Raw genomic sequence first — 25948 nt, 5'->3', positions numbered from 1 at the left:
GGATACACGTATGCCATTATGGAATGGCTAAGTCAAGGTAATTAACATATCTATTACCTCGCATACTTATCCTTTTTGTGGTGAGAACATTTAAGATCTACTTTCAGTTATTTCAAATATACAATGCATTGTTACTAACTACAGTCATAATGGTATATAAGGGTCATCTGATCTTAAACCTAAATATATTGCTCTTCTTTCCTCTTAATGTGTTTTATAGAAGGAAAGTTCACTGTGTTCATTCTTGCTTTTGTAACCTTCCATCCTTGAGGTTTGCTCAAAAAGCCAGAATCTAACTATTGTAGATGTATACAGAGAATGTCAAATAAACATTGTTTATTTTCTGTATTTTCAACTGCACAGTAGAGAAGAACAAAATATATAGTTTTTAAAAAGTATTATCTACTTCAAAGAATGACACTTTTGGATTTCCTAAGTAAAATGAAAAACACAGAGCTTTAACATTTCAAAAAAATCTATAGCTGATTAAAATAATTTTAAAAATTAGAAGTATGAAATAGCAGAATTTTCATAGGACACAGCAAAATTTTATAAATTGAGGAAGTTTTAAATTATAGTCTTCTGGTTATTAATGCCACATATGGAACTACAAAATCCCTTTCTTTTTTTTCAAGTAGAAGCCGATGAGAAAATATATATTTTGATTTTTCCATGAGAGAATTTGAGAATATTTAAGGATTTTCCTGACTGTTAAAAATGGAATGTATTTCTGAGAAAAAGGAGACATCTTTTCAGGGAAATATAAATTAACATATAAAGCTTCCTAATCCCTTAGGGATAAATGGAGAAAAGATACTAGATACAGCTTCCGTGGGTCTTTTTTTTCTCTTTATAATCCTAAAAGTTCAGCATTTAAATATCGTATCAATACAATGGTTATGATGGAGGAAAATCCTTACTGAACTGATAGATTTAACTTTAATTTAGTCATTAATCATGTTATATCTTGTTTTGTTTTTTCTTTCATATGTCTTATCTCCTTAGTACTAACTGAAGCATCTAGAATGTAATGGCTACTTTACCCTTTTGTATTTTTCTAGTATTTCTCATACTGCCCCCTCCTCATATACATTCAATATGTTTAACAAAAACATTTTACGATTTAAGTGGATTTATCAAGCTTATGTAAATAAGTTCATTTAAATATGATGAATAGAAATGAGATCATGAAAGCTAAGTGGTCTATTATTTTTTATAACAAGGGTAGAACTTTGCTTTTCACAGATAATACTTAATAATTTTATAACAGATTCTTTGGTAAATTTATCTAGCCTTCCGTCTGGTTTCTTTGTTTCCTAAACACAGGGTATATGAAGCAAATGACTCTGTTCCCTCAAAAGAATTTTTGGTAATACTATCAATAACTTCTAGATTCTAATATAAATAAATGATGTAGCTTTTCTAGTACACTGCTATGTAGCTTCCTCAAATACTTGTAATACTTACAAAATTCTTAAAACAGATTTTTGGGGTGCCACAAGCCTGAGACAAAACAAATTTCCATTTGCAACCAGAACAAAATTAAGAAAACAGATAAAAATCACGTACAAAACCTCATCGAGGGTCTTTTTGTTTTTTAACTGTAAATGGGTATTTATTTTTCAACTTGGATAAGTTTTTTATTTTGATTTTTTATTGTAAGTTGACAATGTATATTTGTATATGTTTATCGTGTATAAAATGTTGACCATAAATACAATGTGAAATAATTAAATCAAGCTACTTAGCATATTCATCACCTCAAAGAGTAAACATTTTTTGTGATGAGAACATCTAAAAGGTGCAATACTACATTATTAACTATATTCACCAGGCTGTGCTGTAGACCTCAGGAAAAAACAAGCTGCTTCCTCCTGTCTAGCTGAGATTTTGTATCTTTTGACCACCATCTCCTCATCCCCTTTCAGGGTCTTAACTAATGAACAAAATGCAATAATGAAATCCTTGAAGGCAAACAATTTCATTTTGTTTAAATAAATTTCATTTTGTTTGTAATAAAAATCATACTACATAGATTTGTAAGATTATTAATTTCTTTTTCATTAAATGTATCACATGAAGTAGGCACTCAATAAATACCTGTTGTATTTGTGAATGAAATCATTTAGACCTGTCTTCAACTTATTTTTAAATTTTAACTTATATATACAATATATATATGCTTCATCTACATATGTAATATATATACACACATATATATTATGCTTCATCTACAAATTATTTCCTTATCTTCAGTTAAGATTATACTTTAATGAGAGCTACATCATTAGTCAAAATCATATCTTAAGATATCAGCATATCAGAAAGAGTAGGAAGAATTTTTATTTAAAAGTAAAAACACAAAATTTAAAAACCATTCTTATTTTCAACAGCAGAAATTTACAACTAAAAGGAAAAGTGCCTTGGAATGAACTATTAAATCCAAGCTGGTGTCTGTTCACCTGTCCTTAGAAGTCTCAACTTATGAAGTCCACAGAATTTCTCAAAAAACAGTTTTATCACTTTGAATTTGTCCCCTGCTTAATATCCCTCAAAATATACAATATCTAATAAAAATCAGCGTTTTACTTATAAAATAAATTCATGTATCAGCATGAGAATATGTGAACTGTTTATTTAGGTTTAACTTCCTTCTTACTATATAGATTTGGCTTGTTTTTATAATAACAACTGATATATGATTCACAAAAAACAGAAGGAAAGAGTAAGAGAAAGAGAGAGAAATGGCGAAAGAGAAGAAAAAAGGGATAAAGAATGAAAGGGAGGAGGAATGAAAGAGAGAAAGAGAAAGAATACCATTCTCTAAAGGAAGAGGTGCAGAAAATTCCATTATCCTTTCTTCTTGATCATGCCTTGTATGATTGGCAGCCAAACTAGCCCACTGTGACACCCAACGCTTGCTTCCAGATGAAGATGTGCCTTCCTAAAGGGGAAAAAGAAGAAAACGAAATCATGCAGCCTGGTCATATCTGAGTCTCATGAAAGACAATTTCATTTAGTCACAGTAACTTGTCATACAAACCCATAAGTAAACCTCACCTTGCTATATTATCATTTATTACATTTTCTCTTACACAAAATAAAAATTCTCTAGAAAATAAAGATTTTCTCTGAAAACAAACTATGTTACTAAATGAAACTGTTTTGTTAAATTCTCAATGAAAAATCTCTAGAGAAGCCAAGGCTTCATATGAAAACTGTAATGACAACTAGGGAGTGGAAAGCTATGACGGAAACTTTATTTTGAACTAGTCAAAACAAATATTTCATTGAAAGTGTCAGATTTGGGCCGGGCATGGTGGCTGACGCCTGTAATCCAAGTACTTTGGGAGGCTGAGGTGGGCAGATAACGAGGTCAGGAAATTGAGACCATCCTAGCCAACGTGGTGAAACCCTGTCTCTACTAAAAACACAAACATTAGTTGGGCATGGTGGCGCATGCCTACAATCCCAGCTACTCGGGAGGCTGAGGCAGATGAATGGCATGAAACCAGGAGGTGGAGGTTGCAGTGAGCTGAGATCACGCCACTGCACTCCAGCCTGGCAACAGAGCGAGACTTTGTCTCAAAAAGAAAAAAAAAGTGCCAGGTTTGATAGATTAATAATGACAAGCTAAACACTGAAGAAGTGAAGACTTCAAATAGATAAATCACTACATGATTTCAAGAATAGTATGTAAGAATAGTAAGTATAGGCCAGGTGTGGTGGCTCATGCCTGTAATCCCAGCATTTTACGAGGCCAAGGCGGGTAGACCACCTGAGGTCAGGAGTTCAAGACCATCCTGGCCAACACGGTGAAACCCTGTCTCTACTAAAAACACAAAAATTAGCCGGGCGTGGTGGCATGCACCTGTAGTCCCAGCTACTTGTGAGGGTGAGGCAGGGGAATCTCGTGAACCCGGGAGGCGGAGGTTGCAGTGAGTTGAGATTGTGCCACTGCACTCCAGCCTGGGTGACAGAGCGAGACTCTGCCTCAAAAAAAAAAAAAAGAAAGAAAAAAAAAAGAATAGTAGGTATAGAGAATGACACACATACAGTGAAGCCTCCTAAGGATACTAAAGCCTGCTGCATCCTTAATCCCACCCAAGGTTTTCTGTTACCTGCCCACATTTCTGAGTAGTGAAGGTGGTACCAGAGCCATGTGGACCATGTTAAGAATACCAACAGTATGAGTGTCACTGACACACGCTTATGTAAAACCATTCTGTGAAGTGTTCTAAATGGCCTGTTAGGTAATTCCTACAGAAGAACCTACTAGGGCTATAGCTTTTGCTTGGCAGGGGTTCAGGGAATAGAGAAGAGAGAAGAGAGTCTATTTAAATTCACATTTACCAAAACCATTCCTGGGTTACTCAGAATGGCAACATATTGCCTCAAATAACTATCACCTGCTTTCAATAAGTAAATTAAACATCTCATAAAACAGGAACCAGAATTAAAATTCTCCCAATCATAGGGAAATAATGAGCCCTAAAATACAGTAATTGCTTTGACAGTTTTCAGGAAGTAGACCATATAAAGAAACAATTTTAACATTAATAAACAAACATATAGGTCTATTTACCTGTATGTAAAAAACAAATCTTATTTATACTTAATACAAATGTTAACATTTTATTTATATTTTCTTTATTTATACCTTAAGATTTTCTTTTATATTTCATTTTTTTCTTTTATTTTCCATTTTATATTAATTTATATTTGTATGTTAAATTAGCTTATTTCCTGAGAGACACTATAGCATGAGTGAGAGAATGAAAGCTTCCATTTAATGCTAGTTCTTATTATCTGAGTAAATAATAATTAATACTTCTGCCTTAGATACTTTTTTTACATTTCTTTTTGACACATCAATGTGGTATGAAATTCTTTTTTTTTTTGAGACGGAGTCTCGCTCTGTCGCCCAGGCTGGAGTGCAGTGGCCGGATCTCAGCTCACTGCAAGCCCTGCCTCCCAGGTTTACGCCATTCTCCTGCCTCAGCCTCCTGAGTAGCTGGGACTACAGGCGCCCGCCACCTTGCCCGGCTAATTTTTTTGTATTTTTTTTAAGTAGAGATGGGGTTTCACCGTGTTAGCCAGGATGGTCTCTATCTCCTGACCTCGTGATCCGCCCATCTCGGCCTCCCAAAGTGCTGGGATTACAGGCTTGAGCCACCACGCCCGGCTGTATGAAATTCTAATATCATTTCTGATAAAGGTAAAAAACATTTGTTAAGTGCATAAATCTCAGGCAAGTAATACGCTGGATGCTTTATATACTTCGTTAAATTCTCTGTAAATAGATTTTATCAAAAATGCCATTTGTGTAGATGAGAAAACAGAAGATAAGGGAGAAGTGACTGATTCAAAAGCTCTGAGCTAAAAGTGGCAGCTCTGGGTCAGATCTTTCTAGCTCTACTATACATACTGACTGTAATTATCGTAACCAAGCAATCCTTTTTTTTTTTTTTTTTTTTTTTGAGACGGACTCTAGCTCTGTCGCCCAGGCTGGAGTGCAGTGGCCAGATCTCAGCTCACTGCAAGCTCCGCCTCCCGGGTTTACGCCATTCTCCTGGCTCAGCCTCCCGAGTAGCTGGGACTACAGGCGCCTGCCACCTCGCCCGGCTAGTTTTTTGTATTTTTTAGTAGAGACGGGGTTTCACCGTGTTAACCAGGATGGTCTCGATCTGCTGACCTTGTGATCCGCCCGTCTCGGCCTCCCAAAGTGCTAGGATTACAGGCTTGAGCCACCGCGCCCGGCCGTGCAATCCTTAATTAGTTTCATATTATTGTAAGTATATCCTGGGCTGTACTGTATTTGCAGTTACTGAGGTATATAAATTGTATCTATTAGGCAGTGCCCCAGTGCATGTTTCCTGGTATGATATACAGGAAACATATACTTCCAAGAAACCATAAGCAGCATATGTTTCTTGTTTTATCTCATAATGCCAATCAGAACTATGAGCATATAGCTCATTAACTGCTTACTGAAACATAGTATTTTCCTCATTGACAAAATAATATTTTTAAAACTTAATAAAAATTAAAGTTGAATTATTATAAAATTGCTTTAGGCTTTCATTAGAAAATAAATTTGTAAAAATTTAGTTCTTAGAAGCATTTTATAAGGAGATACATTAATTGCTTAAAATAATGTAATTTACAAATGATAAGAATTCAGGCTGGGTGCGGTGGCTCACGCCTGTAATCCTCACAATTTGGGAGGCTGAGGTGGGTGGATCACTTGAGGTCAGGAGTTCGAGACTAGCCTGACCAACATGGTGAAACCCTGTCTCTACTAAAAATACGAAATTAGCCGGGCATGGCAGTGCACATCTATAATCACAGCTACTTGGGAGGCTGATGCAGGATAATCACTTGAACTCAGACGGCAGAGGTTGCAGTGAGCCGAGATCGTGCCATTGCACTCCAGCCTGGGCAACAGAGTAAAACTCCGTCTTGGACCAAAAAAAAAAAAAAATAGAATTTATACTTTATGCATACAAATAGGTACACAGAACAGATGTATACCTCTGAGTGGTGAAATCCAGATGTAGTTAGTGGTTTTCTTTCTTCCATTACTGCTGCAGCGGAACTGAGAGCCCAATCTTTTATTAGATCTTTATGTTTTTCATTGATAATAGGCCTATTATAATCCTGATTGTCATCTACTCCAAACACCTAGAGGGAAAAATTATTTTATAAATGAAAATGAAAAGTCTGAGCACAAGATTAATATGTGAATAATATAATTAACTTCAGAGGCAAATAAAAATATTCTAAATTAATTTTAATAGTTAATTTCAAAACTAAGGAAAACTTCTTGAATGACAGTATCAGCTAATTGTGACAGCTGGAAAGGAAAGCAGGCAGACACAGCTTATGTGAAAGTAATCATCCTTTTTCCTTTTCTCTTTTTTTTTTTTTTAGACAGAGTTTCACTCTTGCTGCCCAGGCTAGAATACAATGGCCTGATCTCAAACTCCGCCTCCAGGGTTCAAGCGATTCTCCTGCCTCTGCCTCCCAAGCAGCTGGGATTACAGGCATGCGCCACCACACCTGGCTAATTTTGTATTTTTAGTAAAGACAAGGTTTTTCCATGTTGGTCAGGCTGGTCTCAAACTCCCAACCTCAGGTGATCCGCCCACCTTGGCCTCCCAAACTGCTGGGATTACAGGCGTGAGCCAACGCGCCCGGCTGAAAGTAACTATCCTTTTTTTTAACATTTAGCAAATGTCCTGTTTGATTAAAAAAAAAGAAATATTCAAGACATATTTTACTTGTTAAAAGATGTAATACGCCAGGCGCGGTGGCACACACCTGTAATCCCAGCATTTTGGGAGGCCGAGGTGAGCAGATCACTTGAGGTCAGGAGTTCCAGACCAGCCTGGCCAACATGGTGAAACCCCGTTTCTACTAAAAATACAACAATTAGCTGGTACCACGCGCTTGTAGTCCCAGCTACTTGGGAGGCTGAGGCAAGAAAATAGCTTGAACCCAGGAGGCGGAGGTTACAGTGAGCTGAGATCAGGCCAAGGCATTCCAGCCTGGGCGAAAAAGTGAGACCCTGTTTAAAAAAAAAAAAAAAAAGATTTAATAATGTTGTTAAACACTACAATAATGCAAAGAGTTAGAAATAAGAGTATCTCTTCCGTTTCTTTTCAGCTTCTTTGCTCTATTATTTTTGTGATACCTGTTGGAAAACTATGAACATGTGGCTCATTTTATCTGTTCCTTCCCCATCAGTGTTTACCATTTACATATCTGAGTTACAGTTACACATATAATTTTCTAAGATGCCATTTTATTATATAATTGCAACACAGTGGATAGCATAATTTTCAAACTGTATTTGCCTAACAATCACTTAAAGACCTTTGTTTGAAATGCAGATTCCAGGCGTATTCAAGATTAACTGCTTAAAAAAGCAAGTTGTCAATGTCCAACACTTTTGAAAAGTTCTAAATACAAAGACAAACAATGGTGTGCTTCTCTTTTACGGGCAGGACCTAAGTCTTACTCATTTCCTGGCACATAATAGGCCCTGGATGTCGTAGAACAGATTGGAAAAATTTTAGGCATATAAATTTTAACATTCTATTCTGCTATTAAATCTCCACTTTGTTCCCAATTTTTATTCTTTATAGTTATTGTTTGTGGCTCTGATTATTACAATCTAGAAAAATATCATGTGTTTGAATGAGCAATTTGCAGACAGGATCTTTAGGATATAACCAGAGAGCCTTCATTTTCTTTAAGGAGAAACTACCTCAGGCTCAACTGTTTTCTGGCATAAAGTTTTAATGGTCTTATAGTACAGCTCTCTGATAAGCTCTGAAGTTCACATTTAGTGAAACAGATATCAGACTTTCTCATTCATTAAAACTTGAAAATTTTACCACTAGATGGCCTTATTACTTAATATTTAATTCTAACATAACCATAATTATCAAGAATTATGATTTAATATTCCTTGAACTCCTCAATATTTAAATTATCTTTGCTTTAGGAGCAAATTACATATTATTTTAAATCAAATATGAATTTTAATACATGGAAGCACAGTGTACACAAGGGAAAAAACAAAAACTGCTTAGTTTTGCTTAACATTAGGGTGACTTAACAGCAGTGAAAAAACCAGAGTATAACCTGTGTCCTCTACCTTTATCCCCCACGTGCACAGAAAGCAAATTATAGCTATTCAAGTTATTTGTGTCCGTCTTTAAAAATGTTAATCATTCCTAACTCAAGTCATTGAACTCCAATTTTACTGGTTTATTTCCTTATTTTATAATTACTAACAAAAATCTAACTCAAGTTTGAAAGTAAAAATAACCACATAAGTACTTGCATTTTTGCATCTCTTTGACATGTGATTTAGAAATTACCTTGAGTGATTCTCTGATTAATATTTAATTCTAATCAACACTAAAAACTTGATTTCCTCAAACATCTAAGTACCAGCAGTTTCAAATAAAATATCATGAACCTCTCTAAATCACTTCTGACACCACTTTGAAATGACAACAAAAAACACACACAGAACTAATCCTGTGAGGAAGTGGAGCTGAAGTTAGACAGAAAATACTTGGATGACGCTCAACAGATTCCTTTTAAAGCATATAGAGACAGCTATACATACATTATTAAGTAACAATTATTTCTTCTCCAAACAAGTGGTAGGGCCTGACCTACTACGCTGTGGGGAAAGAAGCCTTCAAGTTTCACATCTGTTTTGATAGTTTTGAAAAATTAATGATAGCAATGACTACCAGTCCTGATTGAAATCCATATCTATTCGTTTCTTCGTCTAAGAAGAAAAACATCCACTTGTGACAACTTTTATGTGAAAACAAAGACATAAATTTTATACTGTCTATATACTTAAAGTTAGTGTACTTTTCACACTTATAAAAGATACCTACAATCTGAAAAAAAAGGGCTGATAATTGTACAGAACTTGAGAGCTCCTCAAAACCAAGATCAAGTATACTAGGTTCTCTCACTTTTCATTCTAGATTCTGGTCCTAGGTGATTTCACCTAGGAACATGCAAGGCTTCACTTCAATTACCAACTATAGATGTTGCTTACTGTCATCCCGCCTGCTGGAAGGGGCTCAAAGATATTTCTTTTTTTTTTTTTTTTTGAGATGGAGTCTTGCTCTGTTGCCCAGGCTGGAGTGCAGTGGTGCGATCTCGCCTCACTGCAAGCTCCACCTCCTGGGTTCCCGCCATTCTCCTGCCTCAGTCTCCCAAGTAGCTGGGGTTACAGGCGCCCACCACCATGTCTGGCTAATTTTTTGTATTTTTAGTAGAGACAGGGTTTCACTGTGTTAGCCAGGATGGTCTCGATCTCCTGACCTCGGGATCCGCCCGCCTCGGCCTCCCAAAGTGCCGGGATTACAGGCGTGAGCCATGACGCCCGGCCTCAAAGGTATTTCAAACACAGTATCTCAGCTCTAGGCTCATGATTCTCTTCTCTGGTCCGGTCTCAATCAAAATCCCAAATATGTGATAGTACAAAATCCAGGTCTTTCATTCAGCTAGGAACTTCTGTAGGCTAGAAGTCCACAGTGGGGAAGGAGATGAGATACCTAATATTTATGCTTGCACCCCAAGTTTGTCAGTCTCTAATTCTTCCAGAGTAGGATCAAAGGCAGGAAAATAGGACAGGAGTAGAAAACTTCTTTGTGAACTTGCACTTGCCCGCAGAGCTGTCTGGGCTTGGCAGACGTTTACAGACAACTCGTTTGTACTGGGGGTAGGAAGTGGGTTTCACATGTTCTCTCCTACAGTTCCCCCGATCTGAGTAGACACATCTCTATTTGTGGAATGAGCCGTGACCCCTCCCCCATGGCCTCTAGGTTTGGGGTAAGAAGGCAGTACCTCCCTCCCTTTCCCACTCCAACAACATGAAATAATCTTTTCTTCTGAATACATTTGTGGATTTGGCATTTCACATCCAAAGCTCCGTGGCTACTGTAAACAATTTTAACAACCTGTTACTGAGGAATGGCACTTACTCTCCGCAGGCAGGCTACTCAGCCAGTCACTGCAGGGGATTACAAAATCTATATGACGGTCTTTGCTTTTGAGGAGGTTAGGTCTAATAAAGGAGCTTATAAAAAGAAGAGGATGTCACCTGAAAGAACCATGCAGGAATATTCTGTAATTAAAACCAAATATCCATAAGAACCAAACTAGATTTTTAGATTTTAGTTTTAAGTTTAAAGAGACTAAACATTCTCCAGATAACGAACTCGTACAATACAAACCAAACCTATGAAAAGTTTGATTCTGATTTTTTTCACTAGCATATTATGATCATAGTCATTATTATTTAAAAGCTCAGGCTGTGCAAAGAAAGTCCACAGTGTCCAATTCTGAAATCAGAATGGTGAGGATGGGGGATACAGGGTCAATTTTCGTGGTGATAAATATCCTACCTACTGAATATTTGCAGAGAGGTCAAAATTTACATTTAGTAACATCAGATACAGGAAGCTTGCTGATTGTGACAGAAAACAGAGATCACTGTGCACGAAGAGAAGTGCCGTGGGGTAAGATGTAGGCACAGAAATATAGTAATACAACATAGAGCAAAACAATTCAATAGCAATAGTGCTAATTTATTAGCTTAAAAAATATCCAAATTAGTTGGAATTCAGAATTCATCTTTCCACAGAAATGAGAAATATAATGGCAGATTAAATACCTCACTTCTATAGTCTTATTTTAAAGTAACAACAGAATAATAGTATTGCATTAGTATATCAATCACATCAAGGTGTCCAAGTAAAAATGTAGTCAAGTTTCAACCTCAGATAACCAGAACATCTTTCTCCTCAATGAGCAAATGAGCAAAGACTTCTTGGGTAAGGAGAACAGGGTCTCTGTTAGATCAAACCAACAGTAGAGGTTCCCATGGCCCATGAAAATAATTTAACACATAATTACTTTAAGAATTATGCAGAATTCTAGCCACTAGGGTCAAAGAACTAAATCAGGATGATTTAAGAGGAGAATTTATTTTTGTAACTGTCCATGAAAATCTAATTTTACTTTTAAAAAGAAAAATCCCTTAAAATTCAATGGAATAAACTATTCTGAATATTAAACACTGTGATTTTTATCGCATATTTGTAATCAACTTTTAAATTTAAAATCCAGACAGAATTATTAGAAGAGCACAGAAAGGGAGCCAGGAGAGACATTTTATCATTTATCCTGGTACACAAATAAATATAAGTACACACACATTCATAGCAGTGTTACAACAGCCAAAGGAAGAAGCCACACAATTATCCATCTGCGGATGAATGGATGAAGAAAATGTGGTTTATGCACACAGTAAGATATTTATTCAGCCATAAAAAGGAATGAGCAGGGCGTGGTGGCTCATGCCTCACTTTGGGAGGTCGAGGTGGGTGGATCACCTGAGGTCAGGAGTTTGAGACCGGCCTGGCCAACATGGCGAAACCCCCTCTCTACTAAAAATACAAAAATTAGCCGGGCTTGGTGGCATATGCCTGCAGTCCCAGCTACTAGCGGGGCTGAGACAGGAGAATCGCTTGAGCCCGGGAGGTGGAGGTTACAGTGAGCTGAGATCACGCCACTGTACTCTAGCCTGGGCAGCAGAACAAGACCCTGTCTCAAAAGAAAAACAAAAAAAAAAATTAAAAAAAAAAAAAAAAGAATGAAGAGCTGATACAGGTTACAACACATGTGAACCTTGAAAACATTATTCCAGGTGAAAGTAGTTGGTCACAAAAGGCCATATATAGTATGATTCCATTTATATAAAATGTTCAGAATAAGCAAATCCATAGAGACAAAAAGTGTGGGTACCAGGAGGCCGGGAGAGGAAGGAATGGGAAATGGCTGCTTCATGATGAAGAGATTTTGTTTCGCAGTGATGAAAATGCCCTGAAATTAAGATAGTGCTGATGGTTGCACTCCCTTGTGAATGTACTAAAAGCCACTGTATTGTACACTTTAAATGGCTAAAACAGTCAATTTTATATTATACGAATTTTACCTCATATTTTCTTTAAATGGGACTCTATGTTTTGTTTTTTTTTTTTTTTTGGGACAGGGTCTCATTCTGTTGCCCAGGCTGGAGTGCAGTGGTGTGATCTCAGCTCACTGCAACCTCCACCTCCCGGGTTCAAGCGATTCTCCTGCCTCAGCCTCCCGAGTAGCGGGGATTACAGGCTCATGTCAGATGCTCTGCTATATTTTTTGTATTTTTAGTAGAGACGGGGTTTCACTGTGTTAGCCAGGATGGTCTTGATCTCCTGACCTTGTGATCTGCCTGCCTCAGCCTCCCAAAGTGCTGGGATTACAGGCGTCAGCCACCGCGCCCAGCCTCTATCTTCTTCCTTTGCTCCTCTGTCTGGGTGAAAACATGTTCTTAAATCTTTGTCTTCCCTCTTAACCTAACTTGTGTCCCTGATTCTCCCCACTCCTTAGAAGTCTTACATCCATAATCTCTTCCCTCCCATCCCTTCCTACATCTTTCTCAATTTGCTCTTTATTTAATATCTTCAAATTATACTTAGATCTCATTTAATGCCTCTAAAATTAAAATGTCCAATTTCTCTTCTCTTTATGGTTCATTCCCTTGTCATGCATTTCCTCTTATAGTCTCTACAAGCTGGCTGTTCATCAATAATCATATTTCCCTTTCCTTGCCAAGCAGATTTTCCAGCTGGAAGCTGCCAGGTAGGTATTGCTAGGAACTCAAAGGTAAGTCTAGTCTTTTTATCACAGCATCTCGCCAAAATTTATACATTTCTTTTTCTTCTAAGACTATCTATCTATCTATCTATCTATCTATCTATCTATCTATCTATCTATCTATCCATCCATCTATCTATCTTTGCAGCTTTCATACTTAATATTACAAAGCTAAGTTTATAATACATAGAAGGTTTTAAACTATGTATTTTAACAAGTTATTTTGGAATCAAGATATAAACTAGTTTCAGCATATAAAAATGCAGAAAAATTTCTTTGTGGGGCCCCGGTTGGATTTAATCAATCTATAAATTCATTGAAATAAATTAGCCAATATACAATGAATCATATACAAATGCTAACAAATGAAAAAGCAGGTCACAAATTTTTCTTTCTCATTCATTCACATTCAAAAGATATTTATTGAGTGTCTATTACATGCCAGACACTGTTCTAGACACAAGGGATACAGATGTGAACAAGACAAATAACATCATCTTAGAGTAGACAAACAGAAAATAAACCAGATGGAAGTGAGTTCTATAAAGAAAACAGAACACGGTAATCTGATGGAGAGATATAAGCAGTGAATGATGGAGCTACTTTAAATACAGTGGTGGGTAAAAGCCACTTCAAAGTGAATTATGAGATGAGTATAGAGTTTCCATTTTACAAGACAAAAAATTACAGAGATGGATGGTGGTGATGGTTGTGCAACATCATAAATGTATTTAATAACACTAAACTCTACACTTAAAAATTGTTATGATGATAAATTTTATGTTATATATATTTTCCACAATAAAAAGATGGAAGGAATAAATAAAATGAATTATGAGAAGCTAGGCATGCCAAAAACACAAGGAAGAACTTATTAGATTGAGGGCACGGTAAGTGGAAAGTTCCTCAAAGAGGAAAATAAACAGAATTTCATACAACAAGAGAGAATGGAAAATGAGGGCAAACCTATTATGTTAGGCCTGTGACTGAATAAAAGGTGAGGGTTCCCTCGTGAAGCTTTGGAAATTCACATCGCAGAAGAGGGTTTCTTATACCTAGGAAGGAGGCGGCAGAGGTCAAGAAGGTTTGGGGAGAATTGATCAGAGAAACCAAAAGTAAACTTTCCTGGTAGAAATTAAAAAGAAAAAGTTCTCAATATAGAAAAAATTGCTCAGTCAAAAATAAAAATGCTGACTCTTTTATCAAAGTCTTCTCCTGTTGTCCAAGGCTCTTATTTGATCTTCTACTCCTTGAGTTCCCATGCACATCTAATTTTCTATTTGAGTGGACTTTGGACATCCTGCCTTTCTCTGAGTTCTATGTGGCACTGTCTACATAGATTTTGATTCTAGTTTATCATCATTTCCCTGGGTCTTACTTGGATCTCATCTTAAATCTTGCTGTGACTTTCAGGGTTTGGAATATTTTCCCAGGGTCCAGGTCCTCAGCACCGACTTTCTTGAGCTGTTTGACTCACTTCTGTAAAGGTTCTTCCTCCCGTGTTTCTAGTTTTGTTACAGGTCTCCTGGCTCTAGATTCTTCCCTACCAACTGTTGCCTATAGAACCAGCAGTGACCAGGCCCTATGAGGGAAGAAAAGACGCTAATAAGAGGCTATGTGGGGGAGATATATTGACACAATGAACAAGAATCAAAACTCGGGACAAGAAAAGTATCTGGCAGAGTTGTCTATGGTATGAAATTGATGAGAAGAAATATCGCTTTTAAGAAGATAGTTCCTCAAGCCCTCCACAATGATCAAGATTTTTTCTTGTTCATTTAACGTTTAGCTTTCTGTTCTTACCGCAAGTTTCTCCTATTTAGCTTAGGAGGCTAGGAAGTAACCCTGACGAGGTCCTCCTCTTGCCTCAGTGGTTATCTCTTTTGATGGAAGAGTGGAGAGAAGAAACTGGTACTGTGATGGGAAGGTAGTTATCAGAGAGGCCAAAGGAGAGAGGGTTGGGAGAGATATTACTACTATGAGAGATAAATGCCTTTAGGCGGTCAACAGCACTTTCTTATAGTGTATTTCCATGTAAACTTAGATGTAAAACTTAAGAGGTCTTTATCAATATCAGGTATTTGTGTTAACATTTTAAAGGTGAATTTGATGACATGCATAAAATAAGGTGATCTATTGACAGAGACAGCCCCAAAATACAAACCCAAATGCTGTAATCTCATAACCTGGCGACAGAAAAAGAGGGTAGCTCACTATCTTTTAACTACTACCAGCACAGAAAAATAAGGAGACAGCAGTTTAATTTGGTCATCTCTTTAAAGAAACCCTATTTCAATGTTACACAACTCTTCCCAAGGTAAGATGCGAATACATGGTTTGCTCATCTTCTTTAGACCAAGAATAACAATGTATTTTGGAGAAAAACTGAAAAGGCATATTCTGTGCTCATCATAGTTAACATCATTGTATCATGTGATACTGTTGCTTACTGGCTTCTCTTCACTCTGCTTTTGATTCCAAGGTGCTACATATTCCTTTGGTTTTCTCTTATTCCTGTTTGATACTTTCCAGTTTCCTTTGTTCACTTTTCTCCTTTGTCCATCAATGTTGGTGTTGCTGAGATTTTCATACTTTAGTTCCTCTCACCCTACACGTTTTCTCTGATTGATCTCATCTCTTATTTTGTATTCAATTACTGCTATGGTTTGGATGTGGTTTGTCCCTGCCAAAACTCATGTAGAAGTGTAATTGAAAGTGTGACAGTGTTGGGAGGTGAGGCCTATGGGAGGTGTTTGTGTCAAAAAGGCAGATCTCTCATGAACATATTAATGCTGTCTTGTGAGTTCGTGTTCTCATGGGAATGGATTTGTTCCCTTCATAGTAGACTGTTATAAAGTGAGGCAGCCCCTCGTTTTGCCTTTTTGCGTATGTCCACTTCTCCTCTGACTTTCTCTACCATGTTTTGACCCAGCATGTAGCCCTTAACATAAGCCAGCCATATGTGCAGCTATGCTCTAGAATGTCCCAGCCTGCAGAATTGTGAGCTAAATAAACCTCTTTTCTTTATAAGCTACCCAGTCTCAGATATAGTAACACAACACATACTAAGACAGCTGCCCTCTATTGTCTAATAATTCCCAGATTCCAAGATCTGGGCTATTTTTAGCCCAGACCTCTTACCTAAGATCTAGGCATTAGCTGATTGACTACTGGACATGACAGCAGCTTTTAGATTGCCTTCTGTGCTTCTGGCATTTCCAGTGTTCAATCCATACTTCACATTTCTGACAGTGACTTGACCATATCATTGCCCTACTTAAATGTTTTCAATGATTCCCCACTGCCTTTGGCATTAAAGTCCTTAGTATGATATATAAGGAACTTCAACACCAAGTCCAATCTCATCTCTTCAAAAGTAACTTGGTCCTCTGAAAAAGTCATGTGTGCTCCTGTGCTTTCGAATAGGCTGTTCCATATTTCCGGAAAACTCTACCTAGCATGCCTGTTATGGGATTAATTACATATGTTTCACCACTAGCTCAGCTGGCAATATTTATTGAGGACATTTTATATGCTGACACTAGGTTCCTACAGTGATGGAGTTTACATTTGTTTGTGTCTCTCTCCAATGGGAGTGGGGAGGCAAATGAATAAACAGTGAACTAGTGAAGCAGTAATAAAGTTTATGATTAAAATGAAACAAGTGGATGACAGTGACTACTTTTTTTTTTTTTTTTCACTGGATGACTAAAGACTTCTCTGAGGAAGGAATGTTCTCTGAGGCAGACCTGAGATCTCCTCTTGGAAGCTACTGGTAGCTTTCCTCCAACAACTTTATTTTTAAAGTCTTGGTTTTTGTCTGTGTATATCTATTCCAGTACACAGCCATTTCTTGAGGGAAAGAGCTCAGTCTTTTCATTATGAATCACCCTCTCCTAGACACAAAGCCTGACACATAGTTAATGTTGCATTAAAGTTGCTAAATAAACGAATCAATGAAATAGAACACATCTCAAATGATGACGTGAAAAAGAAGAGTTAGACCACATGAACGTTTCCAGGACAAAAGAGCATTTAAGTTCAGACAAACAACAGCTGATGGCCCCAACTTCCATCCCACACACCCAAACTTCAAAATGGAGAAACTGGATGACAACACTCGTCCAGGCAACTTGATATGATGCCTGTATCTACTCCTATCCTCCCAAAGTGCTTTTTCTGCCTTCCTTCTGGCTGTTGTTGGTCTCTGTTTTCTTCATACCCACAGGTTACTTCATCTAACTCAGGCATATGATTCCTGGTTCTACGCTTTTGTTTTCCCAGAGCCTGACTGTAATTAGCCCGAATATGGCTTTGAGCTTTATGTGGATTCAAGCTAATGGAATCTTAGCTTTTTTTCTTTGGTAGTCACAAGACAATGTAGTGAGCTTTGTTCTTCCCAGCAATATGGTCTCAGCTTCATTTTCTGGTTTATACAAACTAAGAAAGTCTTTGAACTATGTACCTGGGCACCTACTATCATTACTCCTTTAAATGACTCCTGCTCTAAAGCCTTGGGTTTCTCGATCCATAGTGAGACCATATAATTTGCTGTCAAAATGGACTCTGAGAATAAAAAATGATGCTTATGACAATTGTAGGCAACAGGTGTAAACCAGGTTTTGTGGCCACCCTCTCTATCCAGCAGTTTCCGAAGAGTTTCATCTGCTACAATGACTTCTTTCTTGGCTTTCTGCTATCCTGGTCAAGCTAGGTCCTCACACTGTCACTTCCACTGTGGTTTTCTATTTGACTCTTTCAGCGCTGAAAGAACATTCTGGGACTTGTTAATACTTGATGTAGAGATTCAAATGTGGAAACTCCTAATAACAGTAATGATAAAGTAACACTTATACAGCAATATAAGAAGATGGGTATTGTGATAAGCCTTTTATATGTTTTATTGAATTCTTTTTATAATCTAGTGATACCTCCTCTGTTTCAGAGATAAAAGAAACTGAGGCTTAAAGAGGTTACTTTACCCAAGGGCACACACTAGCACATGCAAAGTTTATATTTAATCCCAGATCTGTCTGCTTACAAGTGTTCATGTTCTTAAATTGCACGCGCTCTCTGTCTGTCTGTCTGTCTCTCTATCTATATATATAATCCTTCACTGCAAAATAATCTTTTAATGGGAAAACATCAGCCATTATGATCAGTCATTAAGAAACATTAGATGTTTCTTAAACACTATACTTCTCTTATTAACAACTATAACATTGCTCACCTATTTCCCAGACAATGGGTCTCCAAAAGTTTGGAGTTGAGCAGCCCAGTGGTAAACTTTAAGCATGTACTCCACAATAAATGTATGCTTAGAAATTATACATACTCTTTTACAGTGTAGTAAGAGATTTTATACACTATAGGACACAATCCAAAATAAAAATTAAAAATATGAAAATAAAAGTAAACATAAGCTTTAATATTTTTCCTGCATCCCAAAGGGTTATCTTATCTTGCCCTCCTCCCTGAGAGGCCATTCCAGAAACTTATCATCTAAATAAGTGCATCTCAAATGTTAATGTGCACGTTAGTCAACTGGAGATCTCATTTGTAATGTAGATTTTGACTTGGTATATATAGGATGGGCCTGAGAAACTGCATTTCTAACAAGCTTCCAAGTAATATTTATGCTGCTAACCCATGGAGCAGATTTGAGTAACAAGAATTTAAACAAAAGATTAATGTTAAGCCAAACGGATACTGCTATTTTTCAAGAGGTAATATCAGGTTGGTGCAAAAGTCACTGCGGTTCTTGCCATTGAAAGTAATGGCAAAAACTGCAGTGACTTTTTCAACTACCTTGGTAGCGGATTCTAAAGTCAACCTTTCATGACCATTGGCAAAACCGAGAAAAATTACTTTTTAAACCATGCAACAATCCTTACACATACTAACCAGTAATATCAAAGAACATACTTGAAATGTAGATAACCATCATGACTGGGCATATACTTGGCTAAACCAGTAAACTAAATCATAACCAACTGATTTTGTTTTCATATACTTCTATCACCAATGACAGCAGTGAATACAAATTAAGAAAAAATACAGACAAAGAACAAAGCTAAAATATGGATTTTCATCTGCTTCCAACATGAAATCAGTAGGCGGGAAATCTGTGGTTAACTGTCATTGGCTAATATCTACATTTATGTTAACAGAGTTACAGCAATGTTTGTTGGTTGGTTGCTTCTTTTTATTTTTAAAATAAATGCAAAGCAAGAACGTCCAAAGCATAATATTTTTAAAACCTATCTTTAATTTACACAAATTTAAAAGGTCCAAACCTTTTAAATGTACAGAGCTTTATGTATGAAACTCAGGCAAATGCAGAGTATCAGCAAATAAAATCACAAAGCATGTTGGTCTTACTGTTAGTCTTGCAGTTCCCTAACAAAACCCTAAAATTCACAAACCACTGACTTCATGACAACATCTCATGCTGACTCTCCAATAATTTCCACCAGTCAAATACACCGCACAACGACTAAGATCACACTCAAATTTCAGTTATTTACCTTGTCAATCATTTTTCTTGCTTCCACTTCCTCACTGTTGGGATTCTCTAACTCAATGGTATAAGTACCCTTGTCACTTTGGTCATCATCATTATCCTTTTCAGAAGTAGCAGAAGTTGCTTGATTTTTTAACATTTTATCCATCTCCTGGCTTGGTCTGTGCCCAAGACTCCCTGAACTTCTTAACAATGCAGTTTGTAGGAAGGGTATTGACACCGATGGCTCCTCTGATTTCTGTTTTAACAATTTCCCATGTGGAACACCATGCCCCCCTCTGTGATGCGCAGAGCTAGTCTGTAAAGACAAAGAAACCACTTTGGCATCTGCTGTTGGAGATTTTGCTTTCTCAAGTTTTGTATGTGGTGGTGAATATGTAGTTTCCTGACACAAGATTCCCGCACTTTGAGTAAAAGAATATGACCTTCTTTTCCTGGGATTGTCTTCATCAAAGAATGCAATCATAAAAGCAGTTTGACTTACAACAGCTTGGTCTTGATGCTTTTCAGTAGCCTGGACCTTCTGTAGCTTTTTGTGTTCTGAATGGTGGCGTCTTAAGTGTTCCTCAAGAGTTGCACGTTTGCTACAGCGCCTGTGAGCCCCAGCATTCTCTGAATCACTCTGCGTACCATCATCATGTTTATTTCCTGGATACAAAAAGAAACCACACAATAGAGAAGGAAAAAATCCCATGTAGAAATTTAGAAGCATACACAAAAGTGCTATTTGTTTTGTTCCCCTCCTCCTTTTCAATCCAAAGTCATATGTTCTCTTCAGTAACAGGCTCTGCAAACTTGCTCAATTGCAATGGTTACATTCAAATTTATCAACTAACAATGAGGTCCTTTATAAATGACTGAATAGGATCGCCTTTCTTTCTGCAAATTTTAACTTTATAATGTTTCATCAATGTCTTAATAGATAATCAATGTTCTATTTCTGTGATATTTGTATTCCTAACATCAATAAACATTAATTCTGCCTTCAAATTATACACACTATTTAGCAATAAAAAATTTGACTCTAGCATTAGAGATGAAAAAAGACAAGAAAAAGGGTAACGTCACTGAAATGCTTACTGTTACACAGGAAATGAGAACACAAGTATCGTAAAAATGTGATGAATCTTAAGCTTCACTGATGTTCAATACTTTCAGAAGCTCAGCATATTTTTTCCTTTTTATTAAAAAGATTCAAATTTGTAGTCCCCAATAATTATTGCACAATTTTTTCCAAATATCTTTCCAGTTATGAGAATTTTTGAAAACTGTATTTGCATTAGAAACCCTAGTGGCTTCAAAGAGTTAAATAAAGCATGCTGAGAGGTCTATCAATGCAAAGGGTCATCTATGAAATCTCCACCTAGATCTAAGGACCCACTGGGCAAACAGCATGGTGCTAAATATTACCAGATATCTTCCCCATGAAGCATATCAGGTTAGAATATAATTGAATTTTGAAAGATCACCTCTTTAACAAAGGTTATTCTATTTTAGAGCAAGTAAAAGCCACTAAATAGTTAGCCTTCATGGTTCTGTTAGGTTTTGGATGTGATGACACAAAAATTACTTTTTTTTCTGATTTAAAATTCTCATTAACGAAATAATAAGTATATGATAAAAATAATCAAATGATATTGTATTATTATAGTACGAAATTATTAGAAAGTTGAGTTATTCTATGCATGTTTTAAATGGAATCACAAATCAGAGCTTAATTTAAACTTCTGTAGCTATAAATGAATTTAGTCAACAAGATACATTCTAATGCTTCCAGGACTAAATCTGATTTTTAAATTTACCTGGGCTACAAATTTTAATGTGAACGCCCACTGAATAATATGGTTCCAAACAAAATAATGATCAGACCTGAAAGACCTGGGGGGTGGGAGAAGCAAACAACCTATGTCTAGGGAAAAAGTTGAGTGTTAATGTTTCTAGGTTGTTCCTAATGAATTTAGAGATTACTAACTGGTCCCAATGATTTAGCACAGAAGCACTAGTTATAAAAATGTGGTGCATAAAAGGAATGAGAAGACACAGAAGAGAGAACTACAGAACACACAGAAAAGGGTCACGTATTGGAAAAGTAACAGGCAACGGAAACAAAGGGAGTAAGATCAAAAGGAAGGTGATTTGGAGATCACGTCTATCAAAGTAATAGTGATTAATACTATAAAAATCATATATGACAACAAATCTGAAGATCTTTCTTCAAATTGTTGACTATTCAAAATGCAATCTGAAAAGAAAAAATGGGATTAATTAATGAAATCCCTGCCTCAGGTAATTAAGCTAGGAATAACAGATAGCAGATGAAGGGCAAGCCCAAACAAACTCACTAGTTCAAATACAGACTTCATTAAAAACACTGGATTTTACAACCTATTTCATTGTTCTATTGGCTCTATTGAAAAGGAATCCAGTTTCTAAGAGCTGAAGATAACTAAACTCCAATATTCGCTGCACCATAAGAACAAAGAATAGATCCTGCACATACTGAACAATCTTAATGAAAATACCATCTTCACAGAATTTAATTCTGATTCTAATACATAAAATTTGGCACTTAGTGGTGTCAGGCCCTTTCAAGTATCTTTCCTATAACTTGTAGTTCAAAACTTTTCTTATCAATTAGTCATTCTCTTTTTTGGAAAATTACCATGCCCTCTTGTATTTTGTTGGTGTTATACAAGTCAATATCTCATCGCAGTTGCAATTTTCTGTTTCTACTCAATAAAAAGGTCACTAGCAAACAGTCCTCACCAAGTTCTGTTCTTTCCTTTGCTTATCATTAGCCATGCCTAAATATGTTGAAGTCCTTTTAATATTTTTAGGCTAGGTTAGCTATAACAAGTTAGTGGTGTGGCCACAAGAAGTGGCAACTCTCCTAAAGGGTCAAAGTGTATGGGCTTTATTTTCCTCACTATCCCAAAGCCCCTGCACTTCACTCTTGTAGGAGCAAAGTTTTTGTTTTAGTTTTGTTTTGCCTACTTTCAATTCTTTGATCTAAACAGTTGCTGAAAACCTAATTTTTGTAAAATTTTTATTATTTGCTATAATTACACTTATTTAGAGTCCTGCTATATACTCTTTTATATCCTAAATCATGGAATATTGTTATCTAATGATGGAAGCTCTGACTTTTGGAGAAAGTCACATGTCATTTATACACATGTCCAGAAAAGTAAAATGAATCTATCTTGGATCAAAAATGAGTTATATTCACAAAAACACTACCTTGAATGGCTTGTAAAATGGTCTGAAGGCAAATCTAAAAGAAGAGTTCTCACACTGCCACCATACTGGAATATATGTCTACCTATAAATCAACTTTGAAGGACAACAGTAATATGATTACATAATTTCTAGTAAGGGCTTAAAATATCTAATCATTAAAATACAGATATAGTATACATGTGGACATTAATCCTTCTATTTGGAATTAGGTCCACAAATGGGTCTTGTGAGGAGAGAATGTTTTAAAATAATGGCTTAAAAATAATAGCCAGTACAGAAAAAAGTTATAATGACTAAAATAAGTTACAATGTAAATGGGTTTAATAAAGATATTTTTAAAATGATTATCTTTTAAAAGGATATTTTACCTCAGTTTTTGTTTATTAAGAGTGGTTTTAAAAAGTCTAAGTTATTTCTAAATTCTCAAGGTTCAGCCACCTCTTATACTGTACTAGGATATCAATATTATTTATCCATTTCATATAAACAGCCTATTTATTTGTGACTGTTAACCTATATAAATATAAATAAAATGTCTCAACTATGTATTGTCTAGAAGTAAAAGGTCACAGTCATGTCTAAAAAACACATATGCCAGGTAACTGCTGATAACTATAATTAAATATTGTAATAGGCTCCAACAAATAATTAGGTAATCACATCATCTCACTGTCCTGAAATGTCTTAGAAGCAAATCAGAAATAAGTATGCAAATACTATTTCTTCATTACTTGATCAGAATGCCAGGACATAAGATATAGATTAAATCAGGGCCAGTCTTGTCATTGACAGAGAAATCACCCATTGCTTATTCAAATTAGTACCTATCACATGCTCGAGTACTAGATGAAGTGTTAGGAGTACAAAAACTCCTAATATAGTAACAGAATGCTCAGATAAACATGTAATCACAATTTGTTCTAAATCATTTTCCTTATAGATAGCTTATTAAATAAAAGTAAGACAGAGTAACATAAATCTATATTCAATTAATTCTAAAATAAACTTAACTGGCAAAACCAATGAGAAAAAACTGATCAGCTGATACATCAATGTACAAATATCAAATTTTACTAATTTTGGCTAAGTTCTATACAAACAAAGTATATATAACTATTTCAAAAATGAACATTCAACCCTAATGTTCATAAAGTCCTAATATTAAAAAAAATATAAACTTGATTAACAGATCCTACCAAATATTTCTAAACCAAAAACCTTTGTTTTATGAGTAACCACTGAGAATACTTTGAAGCACTCCCTTCAGTGATGTGACTGTATTATCCAAGTGGAACATTTGGCTCATACCAACTTAAAATGTCTTTCAGAATCTAGGTATTAATGATAATAGAGAACAGAATTGAACATAGCTTTTCCTTAAATCAAGAAAATGATGGAACTCATCTGCTAGGGAATCCTACTGGTGAACTTAACAAATTTTGTATTTCTAGAAGAAAAAGAAACATGTTTTACAGCATAAATATAAGTTCATAAAACCAATCTGGTTTTGTCAAGAAAATGAAGAAAGACTAATTTGAGCGAGGAAGTTGGACATGGGTGGTGTGGCTTCCTCTTGAGTTTTAAAATTAAATATAACCTTTGAAAAAAGCAGAATGTTTTCTACCATGTAAATATCTACTAGTAGTATAGTAACTGCAGACTGGATTTTCTTTATCATAAAATAGGAAGTTCTGAATGATCAAATCACTTTACCTTTCAACCTTTTCAAGTACACTGGAACATCACTTTTAATGCTTTTAGAATCCTCTTCTGTTCTTTCCCATAGCATTTGAGGAGGGTTGTTTTGTGCTAGCCAGTCAGCGACTTTGTTTTCGGGCGCCATCATTCCTGTTTGAATCCCCGGCAAGTCCTGAGTTCCAGGAGAAGACTTCTTGGACTTGTGGCGCTGATCAGAAGTAAACTTTGTCACATGGTCTCTAATAGTTACCTTCCCTGGGGTACTGTCATCAAATTCAATGGTAAATGAAGCATGCCCTGCACCTGTTATATGGGAACTTGGTGTGTCTTTTGTTGGGATTTCATGAATAGTGCTTTCTGTTATTTGTGATGGTTGCTGGAATTCTTTTGTAGGGATTTCAAAATAACTTGGTTCCCTACAGAAAGGAAAAAGTACTTCTTCATTTGCAGCTGCAGATTGTTCCTCAACTTGCTTGGCATCTATGCTGCACCCTAATGAGAAAAATAAGAGAAAATTCAAAATATTTGATTGCTTCTGGCACTTGAAGGAGTCTGGTAATGGCCATGTGTACTACTCCGTGAGAACTAGAAGGCAGATCACAGTCTGGATGAAAACCAATGGCATTTATATTACAGAACAAATGTCATAGAGAAAAAAGAATCTTGATTATAAACATGCTATTTGATTACCAACAGGGGATGCAAGATAAGCAGCAGCAATGGCAAATGAGAGCAAAGCAGGTAAGAAATGGATCTTGCATGGCTAAGTCCGTATTTTTTCCAACTTGGATCTAGAATTCATTAAGGTCCAAAAGAATTAAAATAAAATGTAGATGGAGATGCATGTTCAATGTATACATAAAAAGTGACAGAAAAACTATGAACTTCCTTCTCAAGTCACCAAGATGAGATATGTAGCACATGTAGTGCTTCAAAGGAGAACAGGTACTCAAATGAGAATATAAACATGAAGTAAATATGTAAGTGATCTTCTGGAAGTAATGATTCCACTTACCATTCTTCACCACTACATTCAGAAACATTACTTTCAGAATGACAAAGATATTGCTGAAGTGCGATCCTTGCAAGAAGATACAAACTTTTTATAAAGACTAAAACATGTGGTTTGCAATCCAAGCAGCAGTGTGAAAGAAATAAGGTTAAAATGGGAAATTCAGTTTCCAGACAATGACTCTGGAAGAAAATCAGTTTACTTTTCTATACAGCAGAATATGCAAAAGTGTC

General features: G+C 36.1%; 1 protein-coding gene across 10 annotated transcripts in view; it reads right to left on the bottom strand.

Moving 5' to 3' along the window:
• LOC105474672 (centrosomal protein 170) overlaps positions 1 to 25948 on the bottom strand; it is a 128195-nt gene that overhangs the window by 42268 nt on the left and 59979 nt on the right. For 5 of the 10 annotated variants that reach the window (XM_011729492.3, XM_011729494.3, XM_011729495.3 and 2 more), the window contains exons 8-11: positions 24719 to 25195; positions 19770 to 20413; positions 6535 to 6684; positions 2818 to 2944 (exon numbers count right to left, since the gene is read on the bottom strand). In XM_011729492.3, coding sequence (XP_011727794.2) covers positions 2818 to 2944; positions 6535 to 6684; positions 19770 to 20413; positions 24719 to 25195 — 1398 coding nt within the window. The remainder of the gene's footprint in view (positions 1 to 2817; positions 2945 to 6534; positions 6685 to 19769; positions 20414 to 24718; positions 25196 to 25948) is intronic. The other 5 variants (XM_011729501.3, XM_011729502.3, XM_011729503.3 and 2 more) reach the window with 2 other exon arrangements.

This window comes from Macaca nemestrina, chromosome 1 (genome assembly GCF_043159975.1).
Source record: "Macaca nemestrina isolate mMacNem1 chromosome 1, mMacNem.hap1, whole genome shotgun sequence".
NCBI lineage: Eukaryota > Metazoa > Chordata > Mammalia > Primates > Cercopithecidae > Macaca > Macaca nemestrina.
The sequence above is the reverse complement of the archived record's forward strand: the minus strand, read 5'-3'. Positions and strand labels throughout refer to the sequence as shown.